Genomic DNA, 24483 nt, shown 5'->3' with positions numbered 1-24483 from the left:
TGCTTCCTGATGAGCACAATTCCCCCCTCGAGCTCCTTTTCTTAAATGCACATCAGTATAATGCTTTCTGGAACACGTCATTTAAAAATGAAGGTCTGGTCCACAGGGGACAGAAAAGGGCAGCTCCCAGCCACCTGGCCTCAGCATGTTCTCCCACGTCCACCTGTGTACCGAGCAGGGTCATTTGGACCAGACACGTCCTATCTATGGCTCTCTGGAAGGCTTGTTCTTCTAGTCTTTTGGATTTCTACCCACGCTGTGGAAGCTACTCCTCTAAGGCCGTCTCCTTGTTCTCTAAGCATTTAGTCCCTCATTACCCACCAAACTGAGCAGAGAGCAGAGGCCCGTGACTGCTCGCAGGGTGAAAGAGAGAAGGGGGCCAATCTCCCGCCCTTCCCTGCAACATCGTATTAGCAGTGTAGTCATCCTGGGAATTTGCAGACTGCTCTCAGCAAAGCTTTTCTGTTTCCCAAACTCAGATGGCAAAGCTTTCACTGTGGTTAACATTTGTAAGGTTTCAGTTGGCTTCTCAAGTCACGATCCCCAGCATCATCCAAAGAATGGAGTGGAGGCGGCCTGTGGGGTTTTGCTTTCTAATATGATCTTGCCCCATGATTAACCCTAATAACCTGTCTTTTTGGTGGTGTTTTTTTTTCCCCTCCAGGTGGTTCCAGACATTGCCTGTGGGAATGCCAGTGCCAACAGCTCTGCAGGGGGCCGTCTGGTATCCTTTGAAGTCCCACAGAACACCTCGGTCAAGTAAGAAAGCTCCTAGTGAAACGTGGTTACCATCGATACTCTGGCTGCTGGGTGGTGTCTGTTCACATAACTGGCCTGTAACCGGTCAGCCCAGTGGGAACCAGTGCCGGGGTCCAGCCCCGGCTGATCCAGGGTATTTGAAGCGGGGACGGCGTCGGCAGCCGGCAAACCAGGAATGGAATTCCATGTGTAGACGAGGCCTGTGTCCCTTAGGAACTAGATTTCAGAGGCGATTTCAGAGGAGACTCCAGGGATGCTGGCTGGGATGAGTTAGGTGGGAGATAAGAAACCCAGGAGCCTTAGCTAAGGTCTAGAGCCAGACCCTTCGCTTCTTCAGTGACTTTTGCTTCCCAGATTCTTTGGCTTCTTCAGATTTTAATGGACCATGGGTTAAATTCGTATGCATGATTTACCCCACATTTAACATCCAAGCATTGCAATTATCTCTTTAAAAACAAGCAGGTGAGATGCGTGTTTTGTTGTGTTTTAAATTTATGCTCCTTCAAATTACATACTGCTTGATGTCACTGCAGGGGGTGGGGAGGAGGCAAAGGGAAGTGGTGTTGACAGAACCTGTGGGGACACCAGGTGCCGTGCATTGCTGGGGAGTAGGAGTGGAGGCCGGGGAGTAGGAGTGGAGGCCAGGGTGTAGGAGTGGAAGCTGGGGAGTAGGAGTGGAGGCTGGAGAGTAGGGGTGGAGGCCGGGGAGTGGGGGTGGATGCTGGGGAGTGGGGGTGGATGCTGGGGAGTGGGGGTGGAGGCTGGGGAGTAAGGGTGGAGGCTGGGGAGTCGGGGTGGAGGCTGCATGGAGCACCCCTGACCTGTCTGACAATTCCCCACCCTGTGCTGTGCTATGCTTAGTCACTCAGTTGTGTCTGACTCTTTGAGGCTCCACGGACTGTAGCCTACCAGGCTCCTCTGTCCACAGGGATTCTCCAGCCAAGAACACTGGAGTGGATTGCCATGCCCTCCTCTAGGGGATCTTCCCAACCCAGGGATCAAACCCAGGTCTCCTGCATTGCAGGCAGATTCTTTACCATCTGAGCCACCAGGGAAGCCCAAGAATACTGGAGTGGGTAGCCTTTCCCTTTCTCCACGGGATCTTCCCAAAATAGGAATTGAACCTGGGCCTCCTGCATTGCAGGCGGATTCTTTACCAGCTGAGCTTCCAGGGAAGCTACCCCTCAAATGGGCACTTGCTGTCTAGTCTTCAGGGACTTTAGAAGAGAGGGTAGGACTTTGGGAGGGGGAGGACCTGGCCCAGCTTAGCCAGGATACTGCAGTGACTCCATTTAAAGAGGGCAGTGGGCACTCTTTACTTGGACCACGCAGGGTCATTTTTGTACACCTTGCCTTCTAAACAAAGGAGTCTCTAAAAATGTTTGGACGAGGGGCTTTGTTCCATGACCCCTGTATCCCCTGCCCCCACCTGGACGTCACCTGGTGGGAAAGAGCCAGGATGGACACAGGGAAGACTTCTGGCAGGGAGGAAGGTGAGGCCTGGGAGCAGCTCCGAGTTCTACCAGTAGGGGGCCCCCTGTCCTAAGTGTTCTGTTGCTCCTACTGAGGACGGAAACCCTACCGTCCAGAGCTGGTTTCAGGGAAATCATTGGTTTCCTTTATGTTTATGAAACCATGCCCCAGTTCTTTCTTGTCTGGGTCATGTTGCTTTACTTGAATAAGCCTTTCGGAAAACTTCTGGTCTATGCTTTTAAATGCTGCCTTCCTCTCCACTCCCCACTGCCCCCACAACAAATCTGAAATTCCCAAGACCCTTAGGCTGCAGCGTTAGGCGGAAATAGCAGTGGCCCAGGTTGAGTAAGATGGAAGTGCAGAACGATCTCTGGGTGCTGGATTCACGTGGGAGGGTTGCTAGCCCCTTAGGCTTTCCTTTATTGGTGAATCTGATCGTTTAACGACCCTTTATTGAGACCCCTGCTGCAAGCCGGGAGCTCTGCCTTGGGTGGGGAGGGATCAGATCTGTGCACTGTGAACCCCTTTCCCAGTGGCACAGAGGAAGGAGTGGCAGCTACCAGTGCTGGGAAGAGAGGGGAAGGTCCAGGAGGAGGGGTGCTGGTGGGGTAGGCCTTGAAGAGTGACAGGTTCCCAGAGGGAGGGGGAAGCAATGGCTGGGAGCCGGGATAGGAGGGATAGGACGTCCTGGGGGAAGACACAGTAGCTCCTTGTGGCCATCGTGTGGATGGAAAGGGTGAGACTGCACAAGCCCAGACTGAGAGGCATGGAGGCTGGGTGGGTTTGTCTGCTAGGGTATCTCATTCTTTGGATTTTATCCTGAAAACAAGGAAAAACCAGGGGAGGCCTGAAGCATGGGAAGAGACACACCTTCGCTTATTTTAGCCGCCAACTCAGGTGGTTTGGGGATGTGTTACACATGTATAATAATTCTAGCAGAACTCTTTATCGTGTGGATATGGAAGAAGTTGGGCTTCTCTGGTGGCCCAGATGGTAAAGAATCCGCCTGCAATGCAGGGTTCAATCCCTGGGTCAGGAAGATTCCCTGCAGAAGTGAATGGCTACCAACTCCAATATTCTTGCCTGGAGAATTCCATGGACAGAGCAGCCTGGTGGGGTGTAGTCCATGGGGTCACAAAGAATTGGACATGAGTAAGTGACTAACACACACGCATGGAATGTCTCTAAATTCAACAGACCCTTTTATTATTGATGAAAATTATGACCTAGAGTTACCTATTAGTGATTTTGTGGTATAATTTTGATCAAGTGAGAGATGGGTGTTTCTAACAGCATGGGAATTGATCGTCATGAGTCCACATAAAGCAGGCGCCTGTTTAAAAGATCATGTCATCCATTTCTTGATACTTATATGGGTGTATGCATCATCTTTATTTTTAGTGTTAACCTGATGGCCTGATTCTAAGATGAATTTTTCTGAAAGGGAGTTTCCATTGACGTCGTTCTCGTTTTCAGAATTCGGCAAGACGCCACTGCCTCGCTGATTTTGCTGTGGAAGGTCACGGCGACGGGATTTCAGCAGTGCTCCCTCATCGATGGTCGGAGCGTAACCCTCCTCCAGGCTCCTGGGGGCCTTGTTCTCTTGGAGGAGATGCTTGCCTTGGGGCAGAATCACTTCATTGGTGAGTTGTGGAAATCTTGTATCTAAAACTGCGTGGGATTCAACTTGACCTCAGTTTGGTGTGTTAGAGACAGTATGTAGGGAATTTTGTCCAGGTAATCTGAATTCCAGCCCTCAGCGTAGTTTCCTCCATTTTAGGTGAGGTTTCACATATAATCAAAATTGGCTTCTGAGATGTAATTTCCAGTGTGGCTCAAAATGGGAAAATTGTGGGCTCTGGAATCCGGAGACTGTATCCCAACACCGACCAGAGTATCCTCAGTGTGTGCTCATTGGCATTCAATGCTCTGAGTCTCGGCTTAGCTTGTGACTCTTCAGTCTTCTTTCTCCTGGAATTGTGGGCAACTTGAGGCATTGAATGTCAGTGTCTCAGAGGAAGCTTGGTTGTCACTTGATATTGGCCTGACACAGAGCCAGGGGCTCAGCACCTGAGCAAGCACTTGATCACATCTGAGCCTCTGACTCAGGCTAACTCGGGGGAATCCCAAGTTTCTTTGGGGGTTCCTCTTGCCCACACCACCTTCCTCCATGGGTCACTTCTGAGTTTTCACATTTTCTTGAACATGGTTAAACCTGTCATTTAACCTTCTCTAAGAAAACGCACTGGTCATAGCAAACACCCTCTTCCAACAACACAGGAGAAGACTCTACACATGGACATCACCAGATGGTCAACACCGAAATCAGATTGATTATATTCTTTGCAGCCAAAGATGGAGAAGCTCTATACAGTCAGCAAAAACAAGACCAGGAGCTGACTGTGGCTCAGATCATGAACTCCTTATTGCCAAATTCAGACTTAAATTGAAGAAAATAGGGAAAACCACTAGACCATTTAGGTATGACCTAACTCAAATCCCTTATGATTATACAGTGGAAGTGAGAAATAGATTTAAGGGACTAGATCTGATAGATAGAGTGCCTGATGAACTATGGAATGAGGTTCGTGACATTGAACAGGAGACAGGGATCAAGACCATCCCCATGGAAAAGAAATGCAAAAAAGCAAATGGCTGTCTGAGGAGGCCTTACAAATAGCTGTGAAAAGAAGAGAAGTGAAAAGCAAAGGAGAAAAGGAAAGATATAAGCATCTGAATGCAGAGTTCCAAAGAATAGCAGGAAGAGATAGGAAAGCCTTCCTCAGCGATCAATGCAAAGAAATAGAGAAAAACAACATAATGGGAAAGACTAGAGATCTCTTCAAGAAAATTAGAGATACCAAGGGAACATTTCATGCAAAGATGGGCTCAATAAAGGACAGAAATGGTATGGACCTAACAGAAGAAGTAGATATTAAGAAGAGGTGGCAAGAATACACAGAAGAACTGTACAAAAAAGATCTTCACGACCCAGATAATCACGATGGTGTGATCACTCACCTAGAGCCAGACATCCTGGAATGTGAAGTCAAGTGGGCCTTAGAAAGCATCACTACAAACAAAGCTAGTGGAGATGATGGAATTCCAGTTGAGCTATTTCAAATCCTGAAAGATGATGCTGTGAAAGTGCTACACTCAATATGCCAGCAACTTTGGAAAACTCAGCAGTGGCCACAGGACTGGAAAAGGTCAGTTTTCATTCCAATCCCAAAGAAAGGCAATGCCAAAGAATGCTCAAACTACCACACAATTCCACTCATCTCACACGCTAGTAAAGTAATGCTCAAAATTCTCCAAGCCAGGCTTCAGCAATACGTGAACCATGAACTTCCAGATGTCCAAGCTGGTTTTAGAAAAGGCAGAGGAACCAAAGATCAAATTGCCAACATCCACTGGATCATCGAAAAAGCAAGCGAGTTCCAGAAAACCATCTATTTCTGCTTTATTGACTATGCCAAAGCCTTTGACTGTGTGGATCACAATAAACTGTGGAAAATTCTTCAAGAGATGGCAATACCAGACCACCTGACCTGCCTCTTGAGAAACCTATATGAAGGTCAGGAAGCAACAGTTAGAACTGGACATGGAACAACAGACTGGTTCCAGATAGGAAAAGGAGTATGTCAAGGCTGTATATTGTCACCCTGTTTATTTAACTTCTATGCAGAGTACATCATGAGAAATGTTGGGCTGGAAGAAGCACAAGCTGGAATCAAGATTGCCGAGAGAAATATCAATAACCTCAGATTTGTAGATGAAACCACCCTTATGGCAGAAAGTGAAGAAGAACTAAAGAGCCTCTTGATGAAAGTGAAAGTGGAGAGTGAAAAAGTTGACTTAAAGCTCAACATTCAGAAAACTAAGGTCATGGCATCTGGTCCCATCACTTCATGGGAAATAGATGGGGAAACAGTGGAAACAGTGTCAGACTTTATTTTTTTGGGCTCCAAAATCACTGCAGATGGTGACTGCAGCCATGAAATTAAAAGACGCTTACTCCTTGGAAGAAAAGTTATGACCAACCTAGATAGCATATTCAAAAGCAGAGACATTACTTTGGCAACAAAGGTCTGTCTAGTCAAGGCCATGGTTTTTCCAGTGGTCATGTATGGATGTGAGAGTTGGACTGATAAGAAGGCTGAGCCCCAAAGAATTGATGCTTTTGGACTGTGGTGTTGGAGAAGACTCTTGAGAGTCCCTTGGACTGCAAGGAGATCCAACCAGTCCATTCTGAAGGAGATCAGCCCTGGGATTTCTTGGGAAGGAATGATACTAATGCTGAAACTGCAGTACTTTGGCCACCTCATGCGAAGAATTGACTCATTGGAAAAGACTCTGATGCTGGGAGGGATTGGGGGCAAGAGGAGAAGGGGACGACAGAGGATGAGATGGCTGGGTGGCATCATCAACTTGATGGACATGAGTTTGGGTGAACTCCGGGAGTTTGTGATGGACAGGGAAGCCTGGCATGCTGCGATTCATGGGGTTGCAAAGAGTTGGACACGACTGAGCGACTGAACTGAACTGAACTGAAACTGCCACTTGTCCAACTAGTCGATTTTAGATTCCTCTGTCCTGGAGGAGAAATGGCCTTCAGAAAGTGTGATTCTTCCTGAGCCCCTCTACCCCTCTTACTTCCTGCCCCGTCAAGGGCTACACTTGGGCAGTTCCCACAAGAATTTCCCAGCTTAGCCTTTGGACTGTGTCCTGCCATTTATCTTCATCCCAGGGATGGGACTTGAAGTCCGGCCCCTTAGCATGCCAATAGCATCCTGACTTTATTCAGACATGTACCATCCTACAGCTGCCACTCAAAGACACAAGCTCAAGTTTAGCCTCTGCGCATCCCAGTCCAGTGCACCCACGTGGCTGCTGCATCTTACTCTTGGTACCCTATCCCGTTCAGTCACATTCTCCAACAGTCCTCACCTCGAGGATGGGGGAGCCAGAGGGCAGAGGCAGCACCTGTCTCGCAGAGGTGTTGAAAAGGTTTAATGAAAATGGATGTGAAAGTATAAATTACAAATGTTAGGTATGATTTTGGTTAATTTCACTATTTTTTCCTGAGGTACACTAAATATTTTGCTAAAGTAAATAGAAGCATTAAGATGTATTCTCCAAGAGATGTGTTTGATGCAAATATAATGAAGATAAACTGGGAAAATAAAATTCTCAACTCATATAATTTATAGTGTTATTTTATATAGTGTCCTTCTCTGATGATAAAGTAATTTCCTAATCTTTGGAAATCTAACTTGGGGTAGGGGCAGGGATTTTACTGGATGGAGAGAAGGTAAAAAAGAAATCAGCTTGGGAGTGGACATGCTGGTGAAAGAGAGACAGTAATCAACTTTGGACCCATTTTTGGCTATTAAGATGGATAGTAGCTTATTAGAAAGTATGTAATGAAGTGTTGTCAACAGTCAAATCTCAATTTTACTCCCTGATGCAAGTAACTATTATTTGCATCCATGTCTGTTGTAACAGTTTATTTAAGAGGAAATGGTTTGTATATTTTGATATATAGTTTCAATTTACTTTTATATTAAGCTTGTAAGGTTTTCGTTTTAGTAGATTAGGCTGTTCTATGACATGAAGCTCTTTCAAGAAAATGTATGAGTTGTTACTACTCTTTAAAATGTCATTAATTTTGCCAAAATATATACACTTGAAATGTTATCTTACATTTTATATTGCTTTGGGTTGTAACATAACTGTGATTTAGACTGATATTGGTAGTAGGGATAAGAGAAAGATTTTCCAGTGTTAATAATAATTTATTCTTTTGAGATACAAGGAGTTTTATGAACTCCAGCATAATTTGTGTTCCTTTTGCTAGCAGAAAATTTCACAGAAAAACATGCCTTTGGTTGAATTGTTCCTTGGAGGAGTAGTTTCCAAGAAATTAATTTAACATATTGATAACTCAGGTAAGGAATTCTTTCTCAAAACTTATGTAGGTTATGATGAGGAGACCATGATTTTGATCCTTTATTTCTCCAAATCATTATTTTCCATTTTGAAAATTTGTGATCTGATATCTTTTTAAATTTCCTAACTAGAGCTTCCTATTTTATGTGGCTTTTAGTGTTACTCTTTCTAAAGGTAGCAGTCGTGTTTCACGAGCTCCTTCTGAGAGAAAACGTCTGCTTCCTGAATGAGAATTCGGTGACACCTATGCATTGCCAGCTACTTCTTTTACAAATTCTTTTTGTTTTAAACAAACAAGATTTAGCTTCTGTAATCATTGTGGAAGCCTTCTGCTTCCTACATGGACGTGTTTTTAACTTTCTTTTTGAGAGTTTAATTTTTTAAAAAGCAACTTCTTATAATAACTTCTTTTTTTTTAAACAATATTGGACTCTGTAGGTATGAATACATTTTAGCTAAGAACCAAAAAACTATACTGAAGGATACAGTGGCATTCGTTAGATGGATGAATGAAGGGATGCCAGCGCAGGTGGGGGAAAACTTCCGTGTGGAAGGGAGAGCACGTTGCAGAGCTGTGGGCTGTGTTCAGTCACTGCTGCTTCTTCCTAGAAAGAAGCCTGAGGCTGTCTCCGGAACCGCCTTCTTTCCTTCCTCCCGGTAGATTCCTGTCCATAACGGAGGTTCCCAGGAGTTTTAATATTTCCCTGCAACAGAGCAGAGGAGCCCATTTTGTGTCTCTGAGAGACAAACTTGGTTGCCATTACCAGCTTTCCATAAATGTTCTTTTCTAAAGTTTGTCACTGAGCTGCTGCTGCTGCTAAGTCACTTCAGTCGTGTCCGACTCTGTGCGAGAGTCTCACATTAATATTCTACACATTCCAGTGATGAGAATGTATTTATCTCTGACCTTTTCAGTGCTACTCCTTTTAATTTCTTCCAGTTTCCCTCCATTACCATGACCTTATGAATATTTATACTGTTTTGTGGAAAGAAAGAGGTGACTTAACATTGTAACACAACGGGTAGCTCTTCCCTCTGGGCCTCAGCGCAGGGCCCCTTTGCTCCTGTGTGGTCCACCCAACTTCAGCTCTTCCACCTTCTTCTTAATTATCCTTTCTGTTTTCCCTAAATGTGTCTTTTCCAAATATCTTATTTGCTTTAGGCAATGTTTTTGGGTTAAAGGGGCTTCTCTGGTGGCTCAGACTATAAAACTTGCCAGCAGTGCAGGAGACCTGGGTTTGACACTTGCTTCGGGAATGAGAATGGGAATGGCCACCCACTCCAGTATTCTTGCCTGGAGAATCCATGGCCAGAGGAGCCTGGCATTACAGTCCATGGGGTTGCAAAGAGTTGGACATGACTAACACACCACTTGGGCTAAAGAACTAAATTGACCTTGTTTAGCACTTTGTCCCTGTGAGGTGTCTGAGGTGCTCTTAGCTCTGTGGGGATCCATTCACCCAGTGCTCTGGATTCCCAAGTAGGAAAGATTCATCGTTCCAGGTGCATTTCGATCTTTCTTCAGTTTTGTATTACTTGCTGTTGCTTGCAGACGTTGCCTTGATGGATGATCTCAGGAGGTGGAGCCAAACCAGCTCTCTGGGTTGCAGAGCTGTTGGAGGTCTCCATTTCCTTAGGGTGAAAGCCCCATTGGACTCCTTCTCTAAAGCTTTTATTTCCTCTTGTCACCTGCCCTTAGGCATGTTTTCCTCCAATTATACTCAATGGGGGCTTCCCTGGTGGCTCAGATGGTAAAGAATCCACCTGTCAATGCAGAAGACCCAAGCTTGATTCCTGGGTGGGGAAGATCCTTTGGAGGAGGAAATGGCAACCCACTGCAGTATTCTTGCCTGGAAAATCCCATGGACAGAGGAACCTGACAGGCTACAGTCCACGGGTTGCAGAGTCAGACATGACTGAGCAAGTAACATATACTCAATGCAGCTCTGCTCCAGTCACCTACTACCTTCCCCGCCTGGACCTCTTCCACCCTCCCACCCTCTCTGTTCCTCAGACGGCCAGCTCTGTCTGTTAGAGAATTCCTTGGTAGTTCAGTGATTAGGACTCCACGCTGTCACTGTGATGGGCCTGGGCTTTGATCCTTGGTCCGGGAACTAAAATTGCACAAGCTGTGCAGCTTGGCCAAAAAGAAGGAAAGAAAGACAACCTCATTTAAACTCTCCTCGCTTGGAGCTGTACAGGAGAAAAACAGCCAGCTGAAGTTCTACTCTACATGGACTCCCAAATCTCAAATATCTGTGAACTCTTACAAATTCCTACAGACACACAGATGACTCCAGAATATCCTCATAGTTATTTCTCTTTCTGATCAGAAAACCCCGCAGGGGATGTGTGCTTTACTGATGCTTCTTATCGACGTATTTGCTCAGAGAAATCCTACTTTTTCCCCTCTTACTTTTTTCTTTTATGGTTTGTATTTGTTGCTTCCTCAATCTGATATTTTACCTTCTTCCTTGATTTTATTTTTCTTTTCTTCCAGCTCATCCTGTCTCCACTGTTGTTTCTTTTCAGTGGTCTAGCTGCTTGTATTTGCTTTCTCTGACTTTCCTCATTATCTTTTCCTGCTCATTATCTACTATTTTTTTTCATCACTTTTACCACATTTGTACCATTCTTTCTTACAGTTTTTAGTATATTTTTAACTCTAATTTATATTTTAAAAGGAAATACATTTCTGTTTTATCTAGACCAATGGTATATTGTTTATAATTTACAAAAAAACCTGCTCTTATAACTTTTGATCCATTTGAACTTTACAAAGGAAGGAATAGTGCTGTCCTTTTAGGAGCTGGGATCACTTTTTCAGGATTATAGCTAATAGATTTGTTGCAGAGAAAAGCCAATTCTGACTCCATGTTGAAACTTTCTTTGAGTTGCTTTCTGTTGTTTGTTTTTATAATCATTCATAATGACCTGCCTCAGAGAATTCTGCCCCTCTGCCTGCCTGTTAAACTGAAGTGCTTTTGTTCAGGACACTGTCCACCAGTGGACGGGTACAGAAAGGAAGAAACTAACACATCCCCTGCCTGAGCCTTGTCATTCTAGGACATACTTACAAGATTAATGGCCTTTTTACTTTGTTTCCTCATCTCCGCCCCCCACCCGCCCACCCTCCATCTCTGATCTACAAAAAAAAACCTGGCGTCCAGATCTTGAAAAGATGGTCATTTTGAGACATTAGTCTGCCATCTTCTCGGTCAGCTGGCCCTCATCTCTTCTGTGAGCTTGCACTCAGTAACAGATTAACTGCTGGAAATCAGTGACTTCCAGGTCTCTGTAACTGACATCAGAACTTGATTAGACATGATCCCAGTCTGCCCAAGACCCTTTTGTGCCACCTGGGAGCTGTAGAATGCTTTATATTTCCTGGATTCTGAATTTACAATTAAAAAAGATTCTGATCTTGCAAAATGATAATTTGTAAAGCAGTGGTTTCTATTGATTTTCTTCTCTTGAAAAATAAGGAGAAATAACTCAGTACTTGAGCAGGTACAATGAGGGTTGAGACTTTTATTGAGGTAATAAGATGGCTTTGGTACAGTAGACCTTCACAGCCCCAGGGGTTTAAATCTTCATGGACTTAGCCATTACATTTGTTTTCAGTGACATCGTGATGCTTCCTTGGAGATACAATCTTTTGTAGTCTGTTTATTCTGGTATGTTTTTTAAAAAAATGGAATTTTCAATATGCATCAAGTGGATGGATGCTGCTATTCATAGGTGGAAATTCCTAGTTTGGGCTCAGTTGGCCCCTTGTTTTGCAGTAGTTGTGGGGGTCAAAGGTCACTTCATGGAGCCCTGGAAGCTCTTAAAATGCACTATAGACTTTTGTGTATTTGTGCAGCCTTCTTAGGAGAAAGGTCAAACTTCTTTGGATTCTCAGAGACATCTGTGTCTCTTTTAGAACCAACTCATTAAGCTGTTGTGGGCATCTCAGGTGGCTCAGTGGTAAAGAACCTATCTGCCAATGCAGGAGACATGAGTTCCATCCTGGGTCCAGAAGATCCCCTGGAGAAGGAAATGGCAACCCACTCCAGTACTCTTGCCTGGAAAATCTCATGGACGGAGGAGCCTGGTAGGCTGCAGTCCATGGGGTGCTGAGTCGGACACGACTGAGCGACTTCACTTTGACTTTTCACTTTCATGCATTGGAGAAAGAAATGGCAACCCACTCCAGTACTCTTGCTTGGAGAATCCCAGGGACGGGGGAGCCTGGTGGGCTGCCACCTATGGGGTCACACAGAGTCGGACACGACTGAAGTGACTTAGCAGCAGCAGCAGCAGCAGCAAGCAGCAGAGCTATGGGAAATATTTCCTTATTAGTTTTGAAAATCTGCATTGAATGCCTTATTTCTCAGGCCCTGTTGTTGTTCAGTCACTCAGTCATGTCTGACTCTTTGGGACCCCATAGACTGCAGCACACCTGGCTTCCCTGTCCTTCACCATTTCCTGGAGCTTGCTCAAACTCATGTCCATTGAGTAAGTGATGCCATCCAACCATCTTGTCCTCTGTCATCTCCTTCTTCTCCTGCCTTCAATCTTTCCCAGTATCAGGGTCTTTTCTAATGAGTTGACTCTTCACATAAGGTGGCCAAAGAATTGGAGCTTCAGCTTCAGCTTCTTGACCTGTATACAGGTTTCTCAGGAGACAGGTAAGGTTGTCTAGTATTCCCATCTCACTTAGAATTTTCCATAGTTTGTTGTGATCCACACAGTCAAAGGCATGGTCAATGAAGCAGAAGTAGATATTTTTCTGGAGTTTTCTTGCTTTTTCTCTGATCCAACGAATGTTGGCAAGTTGATCTCTGGTTCTTTGCCTTTTCTAAATCCAGACTGAACATCTGGAAGTTCTCTGGACATGTACTGTTGAAGCCTGGCTTGGAGAATTTTGAGCATTACTTTGCTAGCATGTGAAATGCCAAAGAATGTTCAAACTACCACACATCTGCACTCAGGCCCTGTGCTTATCTGTAAATGGGAAATTGATTTAGGTGCGGTCTCTGAGTTCAAGGGGCAACAAAGGAGGAGACAATACAATTATGTAAAGTTTAAAAATAAAATAAAATTAACTGAAAAAAAAAACAAAAACAAAGACTAAGGAGCAGCTAACTCTTCCAGGAGGATGGGGGCAGGGTTTGTGGTGGGCGGGCAAAAGATTATTCTTGGCTGTGCAAAGGGCAGTGGGTAACAATTTAATGGCACAGGAGTCTGTGTAATTAAGATAACTTAATAATAGTGCTAAAAATTGACTAGTGGTCAGTACAAATAGAAATAGGCTTTAATTTCAACAGGCCCATTATAGAACCTTGGAAAATCCTATCCACTCTTCTAACTGCTTCTTAAACATGAACAAATACACATAAAGTTAAGTCCTCAAAGGGGTGAATTTATGTCCTGGGTTCTCTATTTATCCTCAACAGGTAAAGGAAGTCTAGTCTTTGACATGATTTTTCAGGAAGTCTTTTAGAAGCTTTTAATAAAGTTCTATTTTTTTTACTCTTGAACTCTCTCTCTCCCTTCCCTTCTGGGTACACTGTTCCTATAAGATTTGTCCTTTAAAATGTAAGTTCAAAGTAGTTTAGCTGGAGTTGAATGTCTCATACCATAAATTTGATGAAAAGAGGGATTTGGGCAAAAGTGTTCTCAAAATTCAGGGGACTCCATGAGGACTGCACTGGTTGGGGTGAGGGTGGTGGGCAGTAGTCAAAGGGAAATTTATGAATAGAAAAGTAGGGACAGGAGATTTTTTAAAACATCATAGTTTGGTTGAAGCACTCTGAAGCCTTGTATAGCGACCAATGTTAATGATGAAGGCAGGAGGAGAAGGGGATGACAGAGGATAAGATGGTTGGATGGCATTACCAACTCAATGGACATGAGTTTGAGCAAGCTTCAGGAGTTGGTGATGGATGGGGAAGCCTGGCATGCTGCAGTCCATGGGGTCACAAAGAGTCGGACACAACTGAGCCACTGAATTGAACTGAACTGATTTAATGGTATGAGCTTCCCTGGTGGCTCAGATGGTAAAGAATCCACCTGCAGTGTGGGAGATCTGTGTTTAATCCCTGGATAGGGAAGATCCCCTGGAAGAGAGCATGGCAGCCCACTCCAGTATTCTTGCCTGGAGAATCTCCATGGACAGAGAAGCTTGGTGGGCTACAGTCCATGGGATTGTGAAGAGTTGGACACCACTGAGCAACTAAGTGCAGCGCATTTAATGGTATGTGTTTTCTGCAAGCCCCTCAGATCTTACATTAATAAACTAAATAAAGATGTAAAGAAATAAGGTACTGATTGGGGCACTTAAAATTTCAGAATATTCCATACTAGACCTTGATGGTATCTCAATTGAGTATGATATATTTTAAGACCGTTAGTATGAGGATAGGTATTTGCATCCTAGTTCTGAATCAGCAAAGCAGGGTGGGTTCTCCAAAATGTCTTAACTCATCTTTCTTGTACCCAGGTTGCTGCCTGACTACTTTTCAAAACTTTCGTTCTCGTAGTGTCAGAACCTGCATTCTCCCAACCTGCTTAGTTACATGAAGACTCAGTTTCCAGGTCATCCTCCAACAAGCCTACAATATTTAATGAGCTCTTATTGGTGGAGATGGATGGAGTATGCATCATACCATCCAAACATGGGGCTCTGAGGTCTCTGGCCCCTTGGATGTACACTGAGCTGGAATCTTCCTCTCTAAGTCCACAAGTATTGAACTTCCTCCGGCTTTGAGGAGGATATTTGTAACATCTAATTTGCAGGTGTAAGGCCACACTGTCGCTAGTTCCCTTTCAGGGCTGTCATGCTATCCAGCTTCTCTGCCCATAGTAGGCCCTCATCTTGTGGTCTGGATCCTGTCTTCCTGAAACCTGGAGCAGTTCTGCCTGGACCACCCCTAGGTCTTGCACACTGATGCCAGCCTGGAATGGGGCTGTCTTTTCCCCCTTCTGAATCTTGTGGTTGGAATTACTGGTCACCCTTTCCAGATATTCAGTTCAGTCAGTCAGTTCAGTCACTCAGTTGTGTCTGACTCTTTGAAACCCCATGGACTGCAGCACACCAGGCTTCCATGTCCATCACCAGCTCTTGGAGCTTTACTCAAACTCATGTCCATGGTGTCAGTGATGCCATCCAACCATCTCATCCTCTGTTGTCCCCTTCTCCTCCTGCCTTCAATCTTTCCCAGCATCAGGGTCTTTTCCAATGGGTCAGTTCTTTGCATCAGGTGGCCAAAGCACTGGAGTTTCAGCTTCAGCATCAATCCTTCCAAAGACTCTTCAGGACTGACTTCCTTTAGGATTGACTGGTTGGATCTCCTTGCAGTCCTAGGGACTCTCAAGAGTCTTCTCCGACACCACAGTTCAAAAGCATCAATTCTTTGACACTCCAATCCTGCAGGTTTCCCATTTATTTCTCTCTCTTGGTAGCTGGCATCGTTTTTTCCTCAGCCCTGTCTTCTTTCCCTTCTTCTAGCTCCTTTATGAAATCATTGCTTTTCAACCACTTAAATTTCACCCACCTCTTTGATAATCAAGTTTGCAGCCAGCATCAGACAAATCAGTGTCTAAATTGTTCCCTATCCTTTTAGATTTTTTTTTGTATGTTAATTTTGTATCTTTAATCAGACTATAAATGTCTAGGGAGAAGGCACCATGTCACTTCTCCTTGCACTGTGATGGTCACATGGTAACCTGAGTGATTACTTTTTGTTCATTTGTCACAAAGAGTTGTAAAGTCAACCAACTCTTTGTGATCCCAGGGACTGTAGCCTGCCAGGTCCCTCTGTCCATGGGATTTCCCAGGCAAGAATGTTGGAGTGGGTTGCCATGTCCTCTCTGGGGGATCTTCCCAACCCAGGGATTGAATCTGTGTCTCCTGCACTGCAGGCAGATTCTTTACCCCTGAGCCACCTGGGAAGCCCCTACACTTTGTTCATATGTAACAGTTATTCTGCTCAGTGAATGCCACATGAGGAAAATTTCCAGTTGCCAGTACCAATCTTAAGATTTCTTTTTAAGTTTTCACAGCCCACCTCTGTGACACTTAAACTTTACCCCTTTTTATTACATTAAAAGTAGAGGATCAAATGAAGAATAAAGAAAGAAAGAAAAACTTTTCATCATTCTTTTGGGAATGCTACATTTTGCACCTTATCTTTTAAGATGTCTTGCTCTGAGGACCAGGGGTAACACTGTCAAAGAAAGTTTGGAAAGGATACCAGCTGTAGAATCATTAACATCTTCTTTTGCTAAAAGGTTAAGATTGAACAAAGAAAATGCAAATATTTCACCTTTTCATGGTCATTTTAAAGCCACAGTCGAATATGGTCTATTGAACTCCCTGTTATGGGTGAAAAACTTGGGAATGTTTGAATAAAGGCAATAGTTGAAAGAGAACAAAAGTAAAGTGTAAGTCTGTCCTGAACAGCATAATTTAGATAAAATTTTTATAGCTCACATTGACCTAGTTAGGAGATTTCTGTTCAATTTAAGTTTTATTCAAATTGAAGTCACATTTCAATATTATTAATAATCAGGATTATTCTTTTTATAATTGGTAATGACTATTAGGATTTTTAGGTAATAGGTAATGAGTATTAGGACAATGGTATGATCACTCACCTAGAGCCAGACATCCTGGAATGTGAAGTCAAGTGGGCCTTAGAAAGTATCACTACAAACAAAGCAAGTGGAGGTGATGGCATTCCAGTTGAGATATTTCAAATCCTGAAAGATGATGCTGTGAAAGTGCTGCACTCAATATGCCAGCAAATTTGAAAACTCAGCAGTGGCCACAGGACTTGAAAAGGTCAGTTTTCATTCCAGTCCCAAAGAAAGGCAATGCCAAAGAATGCTCAAACTACCGCACAATTGCACTCATCTCACATGCTAGTAAAGTAAGGCTCAAAATTCTCTAAGCCAGGCTTCAACAATACGTGAACCGTGAACTTCCACATGTTCAAGCTGGTTTTCGAAAAGGCAGAGGAACCAGAGATCAAATTGCCAACATCCACTGGATCATTGAAAAAGCAAGAGAGTTCCAGAAAAACATCTATTTCTGCTTTATTGACTATGCCAAAGCCTTTGACTGTGTGGATCACAATAAACTGTGGAAAATTCTGAAAGAGATGGGAATACCAGACCACCTGACCTGCCTCTTGAAAAACTTATATGCAGGTCAGGAAGCAACAGTTAGAACTGGACATGGAACAACAGACTGGTTCCAAATAGGAAAAGGAGTATGTCAAGGCTGTATATTATCACCTTGCTTATTTAACTTCTATGCAGAGTACATCATGAGAAACACTAGGCTGGAAGAAGCACAAGCTGGAATCAAGATTGCCGGGAGAAATTAACCTCAGATATGCAGATGACACCACCCTTATGGCAGAAAGTGAAGAGGAACTCAAAAGCCTCTTGATGAAAGTGAAAGAGGAGAGTGAAAAAGTTGGCTTAAAGCTCAACATTCAGAAAACGAAGATCATGGCATCCGGTCCCATCACTTCATGGGAAATAGATGGGGAAACAGTGGAGACAGTGTCAGACTTTATTTTTCTGGGCTCCAAAATCACTGAAGATGGTGACTGAAACCATGAAATTAAAAGATGCTTACTCCTTGGAAGAAAAGTTATGACCAAACTAGATAACATATTGAAAAGCAGAGACATTACTTTGCCAACAAAGGTTTGTCTAGTCAAGGCTATGGTTTTTCCAGTGGTCATGTATGGATGTGAGAGTTGGACTGTGAAGAAAGCTGAGCACCGAAGAATTGATGCTTTTGAACTGTGGTGTTGGAGAAGACTCTTGAGAGTCCCTTGGACTGCAAGGAGATCCAACTACTCCATTCTGAAGGAGATCAGCCCTGGGATTTCTTTGGAAGGAATGATGCTAAAGCTGAAACTCCAATACTTTGGCTACCTCATGCGAAGAGTTGACTCATTGGAAAAGACTCTGATGCTGGGAGGGATTGGGGGCAGGAGGAGAAGGGGACAACAGAGGATGAGATGGCTGGATGGCATCACTGACTTGATGGATGTGAGTTTGAGAGAACTCCAGGAGATGGTGATGGACAGGGAGGCCTGGTGTGTGGCAATTCATGGAGTTGCAAAGAGTCGGACATGACCGAGCGACTGAACTGAACTGAACTGATTAGTATTTTTGGTTGCTAGTTGGCTTTGAACCACAGTGCTTTGGCATCTTCCTCAATATTGTCATGGTGAGCATAATTTTTTTATTGGTACTTACTGACTGTGGTGATAAACCAGACATTTTTAAAAAAAGCACTCTATTATAAATACACATAGTCCCTAGAGTTAACAGTATAATACTCACTGGGCCCCATTGAGCCTTGGTTAATCAGACTGTAGTGGAATTGGGGCAGGTGAGTGAAGATGAATGAGACATTTCGCCTACCCTTCAAGACAGCCCCTGGAATCAGGCTTCCTAGAAAGGCAGATTGTTGGCCTATGGAGAGTAGGTTGGTGGTTTCCAGAGACGGTGGGTGGGGTATGGAGAGTGTGTGAAATTGATGAAGAGGGTCAAAAGGTACAAACTTCCAGTTATAAAATAAGTAAACTCGGATACCATGCACAGCATGGTAACTGTAGTTAATAAGACTGTATTGCATGTTTGAAAGTTTCTAAGAGGGTAGATCTTAAAATTTCTTTTACAAGAAAATGCATTTGTAACTATGGGTGGTCATGTATATTAACTGGACTGATTGTGCTGGTCATTCTGCAATAATACAAATATCAAATCGCTTTGTTGTACCCCTGAAACCGATATACTGTTGTATGTCAATTACACCTCAATAAAAAATAAGTAAAAAAGAAGATGATGCAAGTAATTCTCCTATTATGTGAGCCTGATGCCTTAAGTGGGGAGGAGGGGGTTTGCTTGATTTTCAGAAGCAAACTCAAGGTATGTCTTTATAATCATAAACTCTCCCTCTCTCTGCCTTCCCATTCTGCTTTCCTTATTTCCTTTTCTTCTCTCTCTGTCCTTTATTTAAAAAATAAAGATAGTGCATTTTACTTGCGGATTAATTTTGAAACATTCAGATCAGATCAGATCAGATCAGATCAGTCGCTCAGTTGTGTCCGACTCTTTGCAACCCCATGAATCGCAGCATGCCAGGCCTCCCTGTCCATCACCAACTCCTGGAGTTCACTCAGACTCACGTCCATCGAGTCAGTGATGCCTTCCAGCCATCTCATCCTCTGTCGTCCCCTTCTCCTCTTGCCCCCAATCCCTCCCAGCATCAGAGTCTTTTCCAATGAGTCAACTCTTCCCATGAGGTGGCCAAAGTACTGGAGTTTCAGCTTTAGCATCATTCCTTCCAAAGAAATCCCAGGGCTGATCTCCTTCAGAATGGAGTAGTTGGATCTCCTTGCAGTCCAAGGGACTCTCAAGAGTCTTCTCCAACACCACAGTTCAAAAGCATCAATTCTTTGGCGCTCAGCTTTCTTCACTGTCCAACTCTCACATCCATACATGACCACAGGAAAAACCATAGCCTTGACTAGATGAACCTTTGTTGGCAAAGTAATGTTTCTGCTTTCGAATATGCTATCTAGGTTGGTCATAGCTTTCAAGAAGTAAGCATCTTTTAATTTCATGGCTGCAGTCACCATCTTCAGTGATTTTGGAGCCCAGAAAAATAAAGTCTGACATTGTTTCCACTGTTTCCCCATCTATTTCCCATGAAGTGATGGGACCGGATGCCATGATCTTCGTTTTCTGAATGTTGAGCGTTAAGCCAACTTTTTCACTCTCCACTTTCACTTTCATCAAGAGGCTTTTGAGTTCCTCTTCACTTTCTGCCATAAGGGTGGTATCATCTGCATATCTGAGGTTCTTGATATTTCTCCCGGCAATCTTGATTCCAGCTTGTGTTTCTTCCAGTCCAGCGTTTCTCATGATGCACTCTGCATAGAAGTTAAATAAGCAGGGTGACAATATACAGCCTTGACTAACTCCTTTTCCTATTTGAACCAGTCTGTTGTTCCATGTCCAGTTCTAACTGTTGCTTCCTGACCTGCATACAAATTTCTCAAGAGGCAGATCAGGTGGTCTGGTATTGCCATCTCTTTCAGAATTTTCCACAGTTTATTGTGATCCACACAGTCAAAGGAAGTAATACAAATTACTTTTTATTTTATTTTAAAATTTATTTTATTTTTTAACTTTACAATATTGTATTGGTTTTGCCATATATCAACGTGAATCCGCCACAGGTATACACGTGTTCCCCATCCTGAACCCTCCTCCCTCCTCCCTCCCTGTACCATCCCTCTGGGTCGTCCCAGTGCACCAGCCCCAAGCATCCAGTATCGTGCATCGAACCTGGACTGGTGACTCATTTCATATATGATATTATACATGTTTCAATGCCATTCTCCCAAATCATCCCACCCTCTCCCTCTCCCACAGAGTCCAAAAGACTGTTCTGTACATCAGTGTCTCTTTTGCTGTCTCGTATACAGAGTTATTGTTACCATCTTTCTAAATTCCATATATATGTGTTAGTATACTGTATTGGTGTTTTTCTTTCTGGCTTACTTCACTCTGTATAATAGGCTCCAGTTTCATCCACTTCATTAGAACTGATTCAAATGTATTCTTTTTAATGGCTGAGTAATACTCCATTGTGTATATGTACCACAGCTTTCTTATCCATTCATCTGCTGATGGACATCTAGGTTGCTTCCATGTCCTGGCTATTATAAATGGTGCTGCGATGAATATTGGGGTACATGTGTCTCTTTCAGTTCTGGTTTCCTCCGTGTGTATGCCCAGCAGTGGAATTGCTGGGTCATATGGCAGTTCTATTTCCAGTTTTTTAAGGAATCTCATTATTACTTTTATATTTTTAAGAAATTCTTGTTAACTCTGGAAAGAAATGCCTTTTTACTTAATTGATACCAGTGTTTTTTCTTTTTTTTTTTTACTTTTGGTCATTTAAGATTTTAAATCTTTAGTTTCTGTTCTCAAGGTTTTCCTTCGTTTTGCTTCTGAAAAGAAAGGAGAGCATAGCTCCGATGCCTGTGCATTGTCCATGACCCAGTGGCCAGGGCAGGTCCTGACAGCATGTAGGATCTTAGCTCCCTGACCAGGGATTGAACCTTCACCCCCTTCAGTAGAAGTAGAAGAAGGAGTCTTAGCCACCAGACCACTGGGAACTTCCTGTTAACTCTGGAAGGAAATTTTTTTTACTTAGTTGGTGCTAGTAAATTTTAACCCACATCTTATCCACTGAATTTGATTAAAATTAAAAAAAAATTTTCCCCTGATTCTTTTAAAGACAGACTTTCTTAGGGCTTTGCCATTTTACCATTGAAAGCTTTCCTTAGTTTCTCTAAGTGCAAATTTCAATTGAGAAAGTAAATTCTTTTATGGCCTTTTTAATAGCCATCTACCTGCTCCTCCATAGCATCTCTTCTGTTTCTTCTTTCTAAGCAAGTGGGAAGGGAGAGAGGAAGGAAGAAGGAGGGAGAGAGGAGGGAGGGGGAGGGGAGGGGATAAAAAGAGAGAGAAAGAGACTGATTATCAAGGCTAAATATATAAACCCAAGGGAGTATGGTTTTTTCCTCACCAGAATGTAATTTTCCAGTTTACTCTCCTTTAGAAAATAAAAGAAGATTCTGTTGTCTCTTTCTTGTTATAAAAGTAGTACATATAAGAATAAGAAGTGTACTTTCTGTAACCCCCCATCCCCCCACTGATGACCAGTGTTTACATTTTGTGGCATTTCCTTCCAGATACTTTCCTTATATGGCAGGGTGGGCATGTACATGACATGCTTTTTTAGAAACAGAACACATTCATGTGCTGTCTGGTTATTTGCTTTTTTTCCACTTCATGTATCATTCACATTCTTTTGTGTTAATAAATATAAACCCTAGTATTCTTCTTAATGGCTGTATAGTGTTCCACTGAATTGATGCACTGTGATTTAATCAATACACTATTGTTAAGCAATTATCTCCTTCCTTTCTTCCTTTCTTTTTCCTTGTTAAACAGAATTTCAAACATCATGATAACTTCATCTTTGTATCTTTTCTTGTGATCTATTTGGGTTACATTTCCAGGTATGAAATCTATTGGATCACTGAGTCTGCACATTTTAATGACAAATTGAAATATATTATCAATTTGTTCTTAACGTTCTTCCAGTTTTCATTCATGATAGCTAGTTTATTTTTGGAATTACACCTTGCCCTGCTTCTAACTTTTGACCCGATGCTTTTAACTTGACCCAGCTGGAAATTTACATATAACTGAGCAGCAACCTTAGCAGTCTGAGACATTCAGGGATCTCCTCGAGGACGAAAGTGACCACTACAGTTTACAGAAAAAGGATGGTATGATCTCTTTAAGCAGAAGATATTTAAAGTGGTTTCATTACAATATTGCATTTATACCTCAAAGTATGGTAAATGGAATGGTTTCATTAGATCGTTGAGTTTTCACATCAGAGTAAAAGTAAAACGGGGACAGGAGGATGGGGAATGAACACATGGTTGCTGCTCTCATGGTCCCCATTATGTTGTCAAGTTCTAGTGACATTTCTCTCATTTAATCGTCAGTTTAAAAAAAATCTGTACGACTACAACTCCAGATTCCATTTCCATCTCCTTCTCTTAAATTATTTTGCTTTTCCATTTCAATGTCCTGGAGGTAGAAAGTTCAGTCCAGTCACTCAGTCATGTCCGACTCTTTGCAGCCCAACGAACTGCAGCATGCCAGGCCTCCCTGTTCATCACAAACTCCCGGAGTTTACCCAAACTCATGTCCATCGAGTCAGTGATGCTATCCAGCCATCTCATCCTCTGTCATCCCCTTCTCCTCCTGCCCTCAATCTTTCTCAGCATCAGGGTCTTTTCAAATGAGTCAGCTCTTCACCTCAAGTGGCCAAAGTATTGGAGTTTCAGCTTCAACATCAGTCCTTCCAATGAACACCCAGGACTGATCTCCTCTAGGATGGACTGGTTGGATCTCCTTGTAGTCCAAGGGACTCTCAAGAGTCTTCTCCAACACCACAGTTCAAAAGCATCAATTCTTCTGTACTCAGCTTTCTTTATAGTCCAACTCTCACATCCATACATGACCACTGGAAAAACCATAGCCTTGACTAGACAGACCTTTGTTGACAAAGTAATGTCTCTGCTTTTTAATATGCTGTCTAGGTTAGTCATAACTTTTCTTCTAAGGAATAAACGTCTTTCTTTTAATTTCATGGCTGCGATCACCATCTGCAGTGATTTTGGACCCCCCCAAAATAAAGTCAGCCACTGTTTCCACTGTTGGTAGAGCGTTAAGTTCCTTTTATCATGGACTTTTTACAAAGTCATAATTCTTCCATGAGAAGGGGGCAGATGGTTTTCCAGAAAAGGCATATATTTAGAAAACCTACCAGGGATGCTTTAGAGATGATCATTACATTTTGCCACAAAGTCATGGTAATTGTAATTATTTTTCACAAAGATCTTGGGTAAAGCCTAAAAGCCGCAAGTAAGTGGACCAAAGTAGGGCATATCAACTGGAGAAAGTTGTCTGGTCTTTGGTGAGGAATGTAAATAATTAGGATTGCATTTCAGAAAGATGCTCTTGCCTTTTCCTCTCTAATGCTGTCTGACATTTGGGTGTTGAATGCCATGATATTTTTGGTATTCACACGCATCCTTAACAAGCACAATGCTCTCTTGGCTGTCCTGTTTTAATGCTGTAATTGTGAGTTTGACCTACAAAAGTTATATTTGCTTGTTAGACAAATGGAAAATCTCCTTAAATAAATACACTGACTAATACTGTCTGGCTACATCACTAATAACAGATGACAGCCTTTGGGACATGACCATGTTAAAATGCAGGATCTGTTTCACCTGCTTATCCATGCACAGACCTGTTTATCATCAACAACTATTTATTGATTAATTACCATGTGTAGGACACAGTGTTCAGGACCATGAATGCAAGGATATAAAAGATCCCAAGGTCTGTCTTTGAGGGGCTTTAGCCTCTAGTCAGACAGGATATAGGCCATACTCATTATGTAACGAAGATAAATCTTGTCGTCCTGTGACTCAATCTTGTTCATAGAGTCACATTCAGATAAACACAGTCCAGCAGCCAAAACATGAATTAAGAGCACTTAAAATCTTCATTCATCTTTTTGAGGGCATGTGAATAGGAGTGGGGAAAATACATTTCTATTGTGCTGTAAAAATCTTATCAATCTTATCTCCCCCTCACTGTTCTCTTAATAGTCTCCAGTGT

General features: G+C 43.0%; 1 protein-coding gene across 1 annotated transcript in view; it reads left to right on the top strand.

Annotated features, from left to right (window-relative positions):
* The window catches only part of DNER (delta/notch like EGF repeat containing), a 383785-nt gene that overhangs the window by 146592 nt on the left and 212710 nt on the right, over nucleotides 1–24483 (top strand). Inside the window, exons 3-4 of the mRNA XM_055574473.1 lie at nucleotides 665–759; nucleotides 3709–3875. Of these exons, the coding sequence (XP_055430448.1) occupies nucleotides 665–759; nucleotides 3709–3875 (262 nt within the window). The remainder of the gene's footprint in view (nucleotides 1–664; nucleotides 760–3708; nucleotides 3876–24483) is intronic.

The sequence above is a fragment of the Bubalus kerabau genome, chromosome 3, assembly GCF_029407905.1.
Source record: "Bubalus kerabau isolate K-KA32 ecotype Philippines breed swamp buffalo chromosome 3, PCC_UOA_SB_1v2, whole genome shotgun sequence".
Classification (NCBI taxonomy): domain Eukaryota; kingdom Metazoa; phylum Chordata; class Mammalia; order Artiodactyla; family Bovidae; genus Bubalus; species Bubalus kerabau.
The sequence above is the reverse complement of the archived record's forward strand: the minus strand, read 5'-3'. Positions and strand labels throughout refer to the sequence as shown.